At 39.2% G+C, this 14,643-nt stretch overlaps 2 protein-coding genes across 2 annotated transcripts in view; both read right to left on the reverse strand.

The window, feature by feature from the left end:
- The window catches only part of IK (IK cytokine), a 375,513-nt gene that overhangs the window by 45,143 nt on the left and 315,727 nt on the right, over nucleotides 1–14,643 (reverse strand). The gene's annotated exons all lie outside the window — the stretch shown is intronic.
- On the reverse strand, nucleotides 4,606–13,215 carry LOC125443430 (protocadherin alpha-3-like). The gene is made up of 2 exons (XM_048515550.1): nucleotides 10,632–13,215; nucleotides 4,606–6,872 (listed from the first exon to the last, which is right to left on the reverse strand). Exons 1-2 carry the CDS (start codon nucleotides 13,020–13,022, stop codon nucleotides 6,825–6,827), a joined length of 2,439 nt encoding a protein of 812 aa, XP_048371507.1. The 5' UTR covers nucleotides 13,023–13,215; the 3' UTR covers nucleotides 4,606–6,824.

A 14,643-nucleotide genomic window follows, 5' to 3' on the forward strand; every position in this document is an offset into this window, starting at 1 on the left:
ATTAAACTGCTCATGTATTAGGGACCAGTTTCTTGCAATACTTTGCTTTTACATTTGATTTTCAAGTGAATTTTCAGTACCCATTTGTTTTTTCTTCTGAGGAGGTTCACCTATGCACAACACTAGATTATCATGCACTAAACAACTTTGATCAGAATTCATGAACTAACTCTTTCTTGAGATACTGCATCTAGTATGATTCTGATGTCTTAATACGGGTGACTAAATAGCTGTCTAGAGCGACATTGAGCAAACACAGGAGGCAACATGGAAAATCTGATATACCATCCTTCCAACATCATTGAACTCTGTATTTTACAACTAGTTGATTCAACAGACAGCCTTCACACTCATATGGCAAAGGATCTAGTTTTATTTTTAAATGATAATTTTAAAAAATTAAATAGTTTGATTCTGCCTATTCTGCCAATCTCTGGAGCTGGCTGCCTCTCGCAAAAATTCTTCAGATAGATGCTAAAACCTGCCAAAGGGTTTATTCTACAAGAATTGATATTCACTGGGTTGAGTGTAGCGCAAATTGATGCAAATATAGATACTGCTAAATTTTCAAGATTTGGAGATAAGGCGCAATAGCAGATTAGTTATTATGGACAGACTTTGTTAATGAGGATGTCAAGAAGAAGCAAGCCTTTATTGGCATAGACAGCAGTACAACAATAATAAAAAATAGATTTAAAAGCATATACAATACAGGATATACGTGTTAGGGCGAAGGAAATCTACTGGCATTTAGTAATTTCCAGGAGAAAGTCTGCCACTGTCATACAGAGAGAAGGATCAGGGTTGTCCAACAAGTAGTGTAATCTAATTAAATCGGGGAGATCGGGTAAATGTAAAGGAGTAAGATTCACATACTTGGATCTGATTTCCTTGAATCTGAGACAGTGTAGTAATTGGTGGGCCAGAGATTCAACCCGGTTCCTCCAGATTAGATACATGAGCTCTTAACCTCCTAAGCCACTGCGTAGGTCTCTATTTTTGGTGTGGGTAGGTCTCTATTTTTGCTGTCAACTCAAAAAACACTGCACTTTGTAGAAAACAATCATGTCTTATTTGCATGAATTCCAATGCTTTCAAAAGGCAATATTCAAATATCCTTCACAAGAGTCCTCAAATACTTCTTCTTGCAACACTACAAGGTTCAAGGACACAAGCCTACAAGGTTCAAGGACACAAGCCGTCTGTAGCCATCAATCAGACCTGGTCTGTGGTTATTCTCTTAGGTTTCTTCTTCAGCGAATGGAGGAAAAAAACCTTTGGAGAGTGTTTTGTGTTTGGTAGACTAAAAGATTGTATAGCTCCAAGGTATTAATTATAGTGGTCTGCAGGAATCAGCAAATATTATATCTTTTTCTTCATTATAGACGTATGATGATATCAGTGCTACATTCTAAATGGGGCTGAGGGCAACCCTGAACAACACCCCTTTTTGGTGTTCACTGGTGATCAAACACTTGGGCCCCTTCCGCACAGGCAAAATAATGCATTTTCAAACCACTTTCACAACTGTTTGCAAGTGGATTTTGCCATTCCGCACAGCTTCAAAGAGCATTGAAAGCAGCTTGAAAGTGCATTATTCTGCATGTGCGGAATGAGCCTAAATGAAGCAAGTGTCTATTGTTGTTCTCTGTAATAAAAATGGCAGAGTTGTCAAAAGCATATTTATTCTATCGTAATACTGATGAAACTTTGAATAGAATACAAGGTTTCTAGTACTAGAATAAAAAATCTCTGCATTCTACTGGTTCCTTTTGGAAAGTTACATAATTATAACATCATGGTTGTTCTCTTGCTTGCCTGATCTATACATAATTATAACATTATGGTTGTTCTCTTGCTTGCCTGATCTATGGCTGGGAGTACCATAAAGCCCACTTCAACTGTTGGTGATTATCAAGAGTACAATATTGCAAAGAGCACATAAAGGTGGAAGTTAGTTTTATATATCACAGAACCATAGAGTTGGAAACTGCCAGGGGAGGGGAGCTCACCACTGCTTGAAAACTGCCGGCGAGGGGGGGGGGAGCTCACCACTGCCCTAGGCAGCAGATTCCATAGTGGAACTACTATCATTACAATCATTTTTCTCCTGATATTTTTCTCCTAATATTCAGCCAGTACTTTTATGCCTATGGATAAAATTTGGAGAAGCAGAGACATCAGCATCAAAACGAAGCACAGGCTAGTCCAAGCCATCATCTTCCCCATAACCATGTATGGGTGTGAAAGCTAGACTATAAAGAAAGCCGACAGAAGAAGAATAGACGCTTTCGAGTTGTGGTGTTGGCAAAAACTACTGCACATACCATGGACAGCTAGGGTGACAAATGCAGAAGTCTTGAGCCACATAAAACCAGATACATCACTAGAAGGGAAAATAACCAGGCACATACTTCGGTCATGTGATGTGATCGAATTCGCTAGAAAAATCTATGATGCTCGGTCTTGTCAATGGCGGGAGAAAATCTGGGCGCCAAAGAATATGATGGCTGGATACCATAAAAGCTGATACAGGCGTGAGCATCAACCAGCTGAAGGAAGCAGTACTTAATCGAAAAATGTGGAAAGAGCTTGCATATCGGGTCGCCGAGGGTCGAGAACGACTGAATGGATAACATCATCATCATCATTACCTTTATGCCTGTAATTTAAACCCATTATTGTGAGTCCTAACCTTTGCTGCCAATGGGAGCAACTCCCAGCCTCCTCTTTGCCTGGATGAACATTCCCAAGTCCCTAAGCCTTTCCTCATAAGGCTTGATCTCCATTAACAAATGTAATTACAATGACCCCGCAGAGTTTCCAAGGCAAGAAATATTCAGAGGCAGTTTTCCATTGTTTAATGATCCAGGACTTCCTTGGTGGTCTCCCATCCAAATATCAACCAGGGCCAATCTTGCTCACCATCTGAGATCAGAAGAGACTGGGCCACCCTGGGATGTCCAGGTCATAGGTTCGCTAATTAAGAAGTTACAAAATGATACTAAAAGAGAATTGACATCCAGTAGAAGAAAATTGCAGACTTTGTTTTGATTGAGTTATTATGCCTATATTTACACACACATCACTTTTCTGTTTTGGATTTTTAAAAATATATGGGGGGGGTGTGTGCAAACTTGAAGGTTTGTCGAAATGTACAGAACCAATTCCCAATCTCCTGGCGCTGTTTTGATCCACACTCTGGGCACCACGTTCAGAATTACATATGTAGAAAATCAGCTTGGCAATGTAGACACTAAATTGTATTAATATGAAGAAATTATCATTTTAAAACTGATCACATAATTATGTTGCTTTTGCTTTTTCCCCATTCGCGCTTCAAAGTTTGTGTTTATAAAACTAAAATTAAACCTTATTTTTTGCCAATTGCTCTGTCCTATCATGGGGGTATTTCTGGGTCCCTTGTAGACAATGTTTAGTGAACTAGAGGGGAGATGGGAAAGTTCCAATCTGTGAGAGGAACACTGGTCACAGAAGGCTTTCACGGCCAGATTCAACTGGTTGTGGAGGGTTTTCCAGGCTGTGTGGCCGTGGTCTGGTGAATCTTGTTCCTAATGTTTCATCTGCAACTGTGGCTGGCATCTTCAGAGGTGAATCACAGAGGGAAGTCTGTTACACACTGTGTCCAGTGAGAAGGGAATGTTTTAGTGGGGTATAAATTGTCATGTCCCTGGGTGGGGAACCAATCAGTAAGTGTTTGCGTAGAACTTGCTATGCAAAGGTGTAGTTGATAGTATAGTGTTGCAGGTGGGGTTTTTCAGTCCAGGGAGTGATTTGCATTCTCTACAGCAGTGGTGGCAAACCTTTGGCACTCCAGATGTTATGGACTACAATTCCCATCAGCCCCTGCCAACATGGCCAATTGGCTTGGCTCTACAGCATCAGCAGGATTGGTGAATGCAAATCCTGTGTTTGGATGAAGTCCATTGTCCATGAACCATGAACCCTTGGCCTTTGCTTCTGTTGTTTTTAAGTACTGGTAGCCAAGCTTTGTTAATTCTCATGACTCCATCTCCACATGACTCCATCTCCACATGACTCCATCTCCATTTCTAGCCAAACATGAATGTTCAACAGTGACCCACCAGTTGTAATTATAGGCTTGATGTCTGAGTGTTGTTTTTTTCTGCCTCTCATTTTGTTGGCAGGATTAACTTCAGATCTTCCCTGTTGCATAACTTTTGAATCGAACTATAAATATCTTGTTTGTTTACAAAATAATGGTACTAGGAATGATGCTGGGTTAGATTTTGGGGATACAGAGTGCAGGCTGAACACAACATTCCCACTTTTTCAGATGCAATAAGTGGATCCTCACTAAGCAGACAGGTTAAAAGGATGCATTTTTAAAAAGGTATCAAGGGTCTAGTACATGCAGGAAGCATAAGTTGAAATGTAAGTATGTAAAATTCATATCTAAGCAAGAAAACAACTCATCAGTTATGCTAAACTAATTAGCACATCTAATGTGTGGGGAATTCTAGCTATTGCAACAGCAGATAATGATTGCAAGTAAGATAAGAATCACAAGTCCCTGTTCAATTATTTTTTTAAATTTTATTTATTTAACAATATTTTTTTACATTAAATTCAATACAACATTGTATACATTTTGTTAATTTTTGAGTATCAACATGAAAGAATAAGAAGGAAAAAGAGTAACAGTTATTTACATAGATATGAAAAGTATTCGTAAACATTAGATTTGATTGTAAATGTTATGTACATTAAATGTGAAAAATATTTAATCAGATTATTAATTGACAAGAAATATCTAATTTCTTATATAAAAATGCAGCTTGTTCATTAGCTTAAATTTAAAATGTAATATTTTATTATATCAAAATAAAAAATCCAAATGTTCATTAACTACAACTTCAGGTTATCATTAGCCATTCATGTATTATTAAATAACTAATCAAATAAATCATTATGACAAATAACATATCTAATATCTTGTTTATGATTTAAATGTAGTATTAATTAAATTAAAGTGTGTACATTATATTACAGAACTATGTTCTAACATATTAGTTATTCAGATATGTTATGTTCCAAGTTTTATTAAAATTCTCTGGATTGATTCTCAGTTTCCAAGTTAATTTGTCAATTGACATTATAGACGTTATTTTCTTTTCCCAGTTTTCTTTTGTTTTCCACACTTTCACAATCTCTATTTTGGCAATCGTTATTAAATAAAGGAATAAATTGATGTTTTTATTAACCACTTTATTTGCAGACATTTCTAGGAGAATAGTTTCTGAACATCTTTTGATTTTTGTTTTGAATATTTTATCCATTACAATAAGGATATTATTCCAAAAGGATTGTATTTTGTGACATTCTTAAAAGGATTGTATTTTGTAACATTCCCACCACATGTGAATAAAACAGTCTACTTTCTTTTTACATTTCCAGCATTTATTTTCTTGTATTTTATTAAATTTGGCTAACTTGACTGGAGTGTAATACCATCTATGAAACATTTTAATGAACATATTTTCCAACATATTTCCCATTCTTCTAATAGTATAGGTCGTCTTATACCTTTGGCCCATTGAATCATTTCCTCTTTTACCATTTCATATAAATATATTGAAATATAAAAAGTTTATAGCTAGTGCAATACCATTATGGTTGTCCTCAGTTGAAGCTTGTTCTAGGAAAGAAGTGAATATGCAGGAGAAAGACCCATGCATAGAGAATTGCTGAACTTTAGGAATTATAAATGGGAATGTAACCTATGGAGGAGATAAAAGATACTGTTAAAAACTGATTTCATTCTTATCAATCATGGGAGATGTTTAGAACTGGCCAAAAGAATATGGGTTTTGGTACACAAATGGACAGAATTTGAAAGTAAGGTATGTACAAATGATGAGAAATTGATTACCAAAATGTATAAGATATTACTGAAATGGGATACAGAAGATGAGGTTGTAAAATCTGTAATGATTCAATGGGTCAGAAATATTGATAGGAATATAAATGAGGAACAGTGAGCCAGATTATGGAAAAGTGATTTGAAGTTCACAGCATGTTATAATCTGAAAGAAAATTATTATAAAATGATGCATAGATGGTAACTGACACCAAAAAATGGCAACAATGTATAAAAGTATATCAAATAGATGTTGGAAATGCCTCCCTATCTATTCGAGAATTTACAAACAAAACACTATTCTGCACATTTACCTCAAAATAGTCCTCACAGCCCTGGGATTCCAGTCGGAACATCCGAGGCACAAGATCACTCACCTTCAGCCCAAGGTCCTGGGCAATGTGACCCACAAAAGTGCCATAATGAAATTCCTCCAGCACAGAGTAATGGAGTTGCCTATTCCCTGTTTCCAGGGCTGTGTGCAGGAGAACCAGCTGCAGCAGCCACCTCCTCTCCAAGGAATTTGACCACATAATAACCATACAGATATGGTTAGGATGCTTCCAAACTGTTTGTAGCAAATAATGCTAATATGGGTGGCTCAGGAAACCATTGGTGGTCAGACAGTTGCATCAAGAACAGAATCACAATTGGGTTTCTCCTGATTTTTTAAAAAGATGCAGAGAAGTATTTTAGTTTCCAAGGAGATTATTTAGGCAATAGCAACACCATGCGACTGACCATGTTAAGTGCAGAAAAAGTTATCTTTCTTTCACCTGGATGGGTGTCCCAGTTTTCCTTTAAGTGAACTAGTTTATATCGCTCATAAAAATCAATCATCTCAGAAATCTTTGTGGAGAAAGGAACTCCTCAGGAAGCTTTCTAGTTCTTTGACTCATGTTTTGCATAGCATGGATGTTCTTCATTTTTTAGTTTTATGGATCTTTTCACAATTCCTTGTACACCACCTCTTCTTGATTAAAAAAAGCAGATTAATTAATTTAATTGTTAGAGTTACTGTTTCCCACATTCTATCAACTTCCAAGCCTAATTACCGCACTGTTTTTCATGTGAGGCAGCCTCTGAATATGGTTCGGAAACTTCAGTAAGTCCAAAATGCAGCAGACAGTTTAGTAGATGGGCATGGAGAACATTTTCTGTATTAGGAAAGTTCACTGACTGCCAATTTTTTTCTCCAGTACAACTAATTTACCTATAAGGCCCTAAATGATCTGACACCTTACCATATGAACTTGCCCATGAATTCAGATTAAAGCCCCTTTTCCATGTGCATCCACCTACTGCAGTTAGGTAGGTAATTACTGTCCTTTTCTATGGTGGCTTCTGAACAAAACTACTTACCTTAAATTGACCCAGCACTTACCAGAATCTCTTTCAGGGTGGTGGTGATGTCCATCCTTTACAGGACATATAAGAACTATTACTTTCCGAAATAGATGATCAAGTCAAATCAGATTCTTTATTTGGTCATTTGACCAATGTAAACAAATAAAAAGGGCTAACAATTACAATTAATGAACCTTTCCACTGGAGACCCTAAAACATTGTATTCTACTTGCAATGTATAGAAACTTTTCCACTGAAATGTTAGCGACTTTATGCTCAAGCAGAAAATGAGCTGATGAGTCACTAGGGCAACTAAAATAACAAAGATGACAAAGCAGCAGAGTGTGTACGTGTGTGTGTGCGTGTGCGTGTCTTCATGGCTGGATTTATCCGTTCTTTTACACAATGTTTACTTTGCATTGTACATAACTGAACTTTGTCGCAATTTCTAGCCCAATAATTTCACCCAGGTTTTTAATATCAATTATAAAAGTGAGAGCAGTAATGTACTGAACAAAAGAATTATGGAAAACTTGCATTGAAATCTTGAAGCCCAAGATGTCCAAAGAGCTAATGTCATACAGTGGTGAATTGTTTTACTGTGATAGGACGAAACCTAGAATTAATGAAAACCAAGCTACTCATAACATCAAGTCATATTTTTTTCACACTTTTTTTTCCAAAAAGAGCTATATAAACTACAACTTTGAATAGAAGACTAGCAGAAGAAAGGACTTCTTCTAGCTCTAGAGGTTTTCCCACTCAAATTCACATTCCAAGCTACTTGCCTTGAAAAGAAATGATGCAAATATTTATATATCTCCAGGGGAGAGGTTGGCAATGTTGCATAGAAAAACAAACAAGGATGAACACAGATCCCACCAGACAAAGTCAACATTCTATCCAGCGCAACATTTCTTTATGTCTTCTCCCCATTTTAGGGACCCAAAACAGTTTACATCATCATCCTCTCCTTCATTTTATTCTCATGACAATTCTGTGATAATTTAGACAGAGAATGCATACTTGGACCAAGATCACCCAGCAAGCTGCCATGACAGAGTGGGGATCTGAACTTGTGTCTCCCAGATCCTAGTCTGACAATTAAACATAATTCATATATTATAGTTATATGATCTTCAATTCTGTATCAATCCCTTATCTACTTCTGAAATCTATAACACAGATGTAAATATATGCTTCATGTATGGTATGCATACTATGTATTATAAAAGAGAGTGAACATTCCTAACGGGTGCCTTTCTGGAAATAAAAAAAACTCTGAATTATGTCTATTGATCATAATATTGGCATATAGGGTCATTGGTATATTATTCAATACACAATTGTTCAATGTGTTTACTAGCACAAGGTTCTTTCAAGGTTCCTGCTAAATATGACCATCCTAATCTATCAAATGCCTTATGAATAGTGAGGAGCCTTAAAATTAGTGATTGCTTCTTGGTTTAGTTTTACAATTACATTGATAATACTTTTAATATTATGAAGTAAATGACTGCCTTTACTACACTTATGCAAGGCTGATATACTACAGTTGAAAGCTCTGCTAATAATCTGAGTTTGATCCCAACAGAAGTTGACTAGTTCAAGGTTGACATCCATTCTTCCAAGACCAGTAAAATGAATACCCAACTTGTTGGGAGTAAAGTGTAAACAAACAGGGAAGGTAACAACCCTGTCAGCAGCCTGCCTAGTAAATATTGTGATGTGATATCACCCCATGGATTGGTAATGACCCAGTGCTTACACAGGGGACTACCTTTTAAGATACCAACATGATAATTCAGTATAAATGGCATGAAATCATGATCTTCATAGATTGCAGAACTTGTCTATGTTCTTGTGGCTTTTCTTAGTTTAAATGGGTGCTATATAGCATTATACATAAAACCATCATGATTTTACTTTAAAACTTCACATTTTGTAATACAGAATTATGGATGTTTTTAAACATCACAGGTTGCCCAGTTCACTAAATCCTTTATTTCAGTTAAAATGCCATTACACTTAGTCCTACAAGATTCATATACATCCAAATAAAACTCTATACCAGTGGTGGCGAACCTATGGCACGGGTGTCAGAGGTGGCACTCAGAGCCCTCTCTGTGGGCACTCACACACAAAGTTCATCATGTGGGAGGGGGTGGAAAATCACCCCACACACACACACACACACACACACACACACACACACATATCTAGGCTGGCCTGGGCATGATCCTTTACCTGGGAGTAAGCTCGGTTGCTGGCAATGGGGCTTGCTTCTGAGTAAACCCTCATAGGATTGTGATTCGCCCATTTGAAGCACGGTTGCTTCACTAAGCTTACTCCTGAGCAATGCGTGCTTCGGAGCCAACCGTTTTTTCTAAAGTAAAACCTCAATATTCAGGTTAAATTGCCGCGTTGGCACTTTGCAATAAATAAGTGGGTTTTGGGTTGCAATTTGGGCACTTGGTCTCGAAAAGGTTCGCCTTCACTGCTCTATACTATTGGCTACAATGAAAAAACTGTGTGAAAAACATATGAGAATATTAAATATTAATACCAAATGCAGCTAACAAAGATGAAATATGTTCAACAAATTCAAGAAGTAAGCAAAACCTTGCAGAGACTGAACAAAACAATACTAGAAAAGTCTACACAAAACTGAAAGTTCACACCATACTAGACAGGTTATCCATTAATTAGTTCCTGTTTCATAAGACTGAAGTGCTGTCTTGCCCAAAGCAATCATAGGGCATGCTGCCTTAGTGAACTAGAAACATATTAATTTAAAGCATTAAAAAACTGTATCTGTAAATGCTTGCTTACTTTTTCTTACTTATTCATGTCAAAGGCAAAAGGGGAGATAAATAGCATGATTCTATGAAATGCATGCCCCTTTGGATTGGGGAGTGATCAAATGCATAAACACCCTTCATGTTCTAAAAAAACACTCATATTAAGAATTGCTGCTTTATAAACCCATCTTTTCACGAATACAACAAGGTAGCAAACAGAAAGAACTTAATGAAATCAGCAAGCAGAACTACTGAATGTATAATATTCTCTGCAATCCTACTGAAATTTTTGAATAGGGAATATTTTTAAAATCAAGTGGCGAACATAAATCTAAACAAATTAATGAAATAGAACTGTTACTGCAAAAGAATATATATTTTAATTATGTTGAAAGTTAAGCCACTGTTTGAGCTGTGTTAAGAAGGGACGATAACCTCAATTGTTTCTGTGTTACAGATTAAAAATCCTTGTCTCACTGCAACCTCTGAAATCATTCTCAATAAGCACAGGAATTCAACAGACAATTGTTCCAATGAGATATTATAAAAAATACCCACAATTTTTTCAAAATATGACTCACCTGTAGTGACAATGAATCATAAAGAATTTGCTCCTGTTTCTCACTTCCTGGAAGAGGAGGAATGTTGGGGGTGAAAACCATGAGGTCTGTCTTGGCTCCAGGTTCCCCATTCACAGCTGCCAAGATGTGACTGTGGCGATTGGAATACGACCAGCTGCCCACTTCACTGGCACGGACTAGTGTGGCTGTGCCAGGGCCATATGTCATTGTTTCCTTCAGCTGATACTGGCATCTCAGGACCAAATATACTATGACCACCAAAAGGAACAAGCTAGATACTGAGCAGATGGCAATGATGAGGTAGATGTTGTCATTGTTCACCAGCGACTTTGGGCTCCCTCCCATGCTGAGAAGATGAGCATCACTATGCATAGTTTGGGTACCCATCACCAGTGACACACTTAGGGTAGCTGTAGCTGACAGCACTGGCTTCCCATGGTCCTTCACTATCACCAGCAGGTTCTGGTGGATAAAGTCACCTTCTGCCTCATCAAGGAAACGTGTGGTACTGATTTCACCGCTGTGAAGTCCCACTTGCCACAGGCCACTGGTTGCATCATGAAGTTCATAGCGTAGCCATGCATTATAACCTGAGTCTGCATCCACAGCATGAATCTTGCCCACCACATGTCCACCTGCCACTGGGACCTTCACTTGAAGGGGAGTATCCTCTGCTAGGCCAGACACTGCAGGCGCGTTGTCATTCTCGTCCAACACAAAGACTTGGATGGTCACGTTGCCACACAAGGAGGGCAGCCCAGCATCCTTGGCCCTCACCTGGAACTCCAGCAGCTTCAGCTCCTCGTAATCCAAGGGCTGCAGGGCATACAGCTTCCCACTCTCCGAATGCACCGAGATGTAGCTCGACAGCGGCCACAGCTTCTCATCCAGCCAGTAGCTGACCAAGGCGTTCTCGGCCACATCTGGGTCTGAAGCAGACACTGTGAAGAAGTGAGCACCAGGAGGATTGTTCTCTTTCACAAAGACTGTGTAAGAGGTCTGTGCAAAGGTGGGCGCATTGTCATTCACATCACCAATGGGCACTACCAGGCTGCTACTGGCTGAAAGTGGGGGAGTCCCTTCATCTCGAGCCAACACGACCATCCTGTATTCTGCCACCTGCTCCCGATCCAGGGGTTCCGCAACTACCATTGAGTAGTAACTCCTGAAGGTGGACACCAGCTTGAAGGGAAGCCCTGGAGGCTGCAGGGAACAGATCACCTGCCCGTTGGCCCCAGAATCCCTATCTGAGACACTGATCAGGGCAACCACTATCCCTGGAGGGGAATCCTCTGGCACTGGCACTGTTAGAGACTTCAGTGACATCACAGGGGCATTGTCATTGACATCCAGTACTTCAATCACAACCTTGCAGTACCCTGTCATTGGGTGGCTCCCTTTATCACTCGCTTGGACCCGAATTTCATATTGATGATTCTCCTCAAAATCTAATTTTCCTTTTGTTCTTATTTCTCCACTGCCAGAATCTAAAGTAAATATATTTTTTAAACTAGCAGGTGCCTGAGTCTGAAACGAATATGTGATATCCCTGTTTGTTCCTTCATCTGGGTCTGTGGCATTTAATTTAACCACTAATGACCCACTTGGAACATCCTCGGTCATTTGCACTTTGTAAACAGATTGGTTAAAGGCCGGTGCATTGTCATTCTCATCGAGCACGACTATCGCCAGCTGAACAGTGCCACTGAGCTCCGGTTTGCCTCCATCAGTGGCTGTAAGTAGCAAACGATGCACAGTCTTGACCTCCCTATCTAGAGAGGTTTTTAAAAAGAGTCCTAATAATTGGCTTTCATCATGTTTCCTCTGAATATCAAGCGTAAAGCAGTCATTAGGGCTGAGTGTATAAGAAAGGAGAGAGTTTGGACCAATATCCGCATCGGATGCTCTTTCCAGAGGGAAAAATGAACCAGGTGTTCTTATTTCAGACACAAAGACTTTCTGTTCCTTTTGAGGGAAAGTGGGAGCATTATCATTTATGTCCTTGATCTCCACCTCTACGTGAAAGACCTTCAAAGGCTTATCCACAATCACCTCCAGGTGAATGGCACAAATAGGACTTTGGACACACAGCTCCTCCCTGTCTATCCTGGAATTAACAAACAAAATCCCATTCTGGATATTAACCTCTAAATAGTCCCCACCACCGTGAGATTCCATCCGGAACATCCGAGGCACCAGCTCACTCACCTCCAGTCCCAGATCCTGGGCGATGGGGCCCACAAATGTACCATGCTGGGATTCCTCTGGCACGGAATAATGGAGCTGGTTGTTCCCCATCTTCCAAGCCATGCAGAGAAAAATCAGCTGCAGCTGTCGCCTCCTCGCCAAACAGCATCGGAGCAAGATGACCGTAACAGCAGTAAGTTTCATTCCTGTTCCTAAAAATTCGATCCCCTCTGAAATGTTGGAATTAAATGCTGGGGGGAACCCTTATAACTAAACCATTATATCCATCCTGTTGTCTGATGTTGTCTGTTCGTACTATTCAGCTGGGAGGGGCCCTTTGTCTCAAAAGAGCATTTCACTTTTAAGTGGGCAGCGACATCTTGTGACAATTGGTATAAATGCCATTCACATTTTCCTTCCTCAGATGTATTTAACAATTGCATTCGAGAATTCGCAGGCAGTTTGCAGATACTGTTTGCCAGTGTAATTCCTTGCAAAGTTTACTTAACAAGTCTTAGATATTTTAACAATGTTTTTTAAAAAATAGCAATCAATAGGTTAGGTGAAGTACCTATTAACTTCAAAGAGTTAACAAAATTCACTTTAAATGGTTATAAATGTATATCAAAGTCTTTGGTCTGTCTTACAAAGTTAGACTGGGTTACACAGTTTAGAATAGGACATAAAAATGAACACAGGAAAATATGCTTCTTAAATACAGTACACATTTTAAATATATCCCACCTTCTCTAACAGCCTGACCTGCTTTAGAAACCCGAATTCCTCAAAGCGTTGTGGGTTTGGCCAATGTTAAAATACTTTCACCAACACAAGGACAGTCTTAATGAAAGCATCTGAAATATGACTTTCCCTATAATATTGTTCTGGAATTCCTTTCAAACTTCTATCAACAGCAACAGTCAGGGCTGGCAGAGTGGCATTGGCTAAACTGAAGAGAACAAACACCTGGAGTTGAAGAGCACTTTTTCCTAGGTGGGAGCAAATCTGCCCTGCTTCACCTTCACCTGTTTGCACCGTTTCACACGGACTTATCCAGTTATTATAACAGTGTTGGTGATAACGATCAACAAGCAATGAATACACAAAGAGATACAGAAACGCAACTACTTGGATACTTATATCATCTTCTATAGCAGTGATGGCGAACCTATGGCACGGGTGCCAGAGGTGGCACTCAGACCCCTGTCTGTAGGCACACACAGAGTTCATCGTGTGGGGGGGGGGGAATTGCCCCCCCACACACACATCTAGGCTGGCCTGGGCTGCTGGGCTCGATTATTAGCATTAAACCTAAGACCTAGTTTTGGGGAAGCAGTGTAGGTAACCCTGTTAAGTGCTGTTAAACCCTACTGATTTTCATGAGAAGAACTAAAGTGCAATCCTTTATGCGGGAGTAAGCTTGCTTGTTGGCAATGGGGCTTGCTTCTGAGTAAATCCTCCTAGGGTCGTGATTCACCCATTGGAAGAGTTGCACGGTTGCTTCAAAGCAAAGCCACCGACTACCACCAAGCTTACTCCCGAGTAACGAACACCTTGGAGTCAACCATTTTTTCTTAACTGAAACCTCAGTATTGAGATTAAATTGCCGTGTTGGCACTTTGCGATAAATAAGTGGGTTTTGGGTTGCAGTTTGGGCACTTGGCCTCAAAAAGGTTCGCCATCACTGTTCTATAGCTTTCTGTTCTTCAGTTTTACTTTTCTTATTAGTAGAACAAAGGAAGGCCGTACCTGTATTATCAAAAGTTAACATCTCCTTGCCCATTCTCATTTAATATGCTAGATGATGTGCCCTTTCCCAAAACCA

This window comes from Sphaerodactylus townsendi, linkage group LG14, assembly GCF_021028975.2.
Source record: "Sphaerodactylus townsendi isolate TG3544 linkage group LG14, MPM_Stown_v2.3, whole genome shotgun sequence".
Taxonomy (NCBI): Eukaryota; Metazoa; Chordata; class Lepidosauria; order Squamata; family Sphaerodactylidae; genus Sphaerodactylus; species Sphaerodactylus townsendi.

Bases quoted from the DNA above. Each gene is read 5' to 3' on its own strand.
- LOC125443430 (XM_048515550.1), bottom strand. From the start codon at position 13,022: ATGAAACTTACTGCTGTTACGGTCATCTTGCTCCGATGCTGTTTGGCG. The intron at 6,873-10,631 runs GTGAGTCATATT...TTAATCAAGAAG, and splicing joins ATGATTCATTGTCACTACAG to AGGTGGTGTACAAGGAATTG.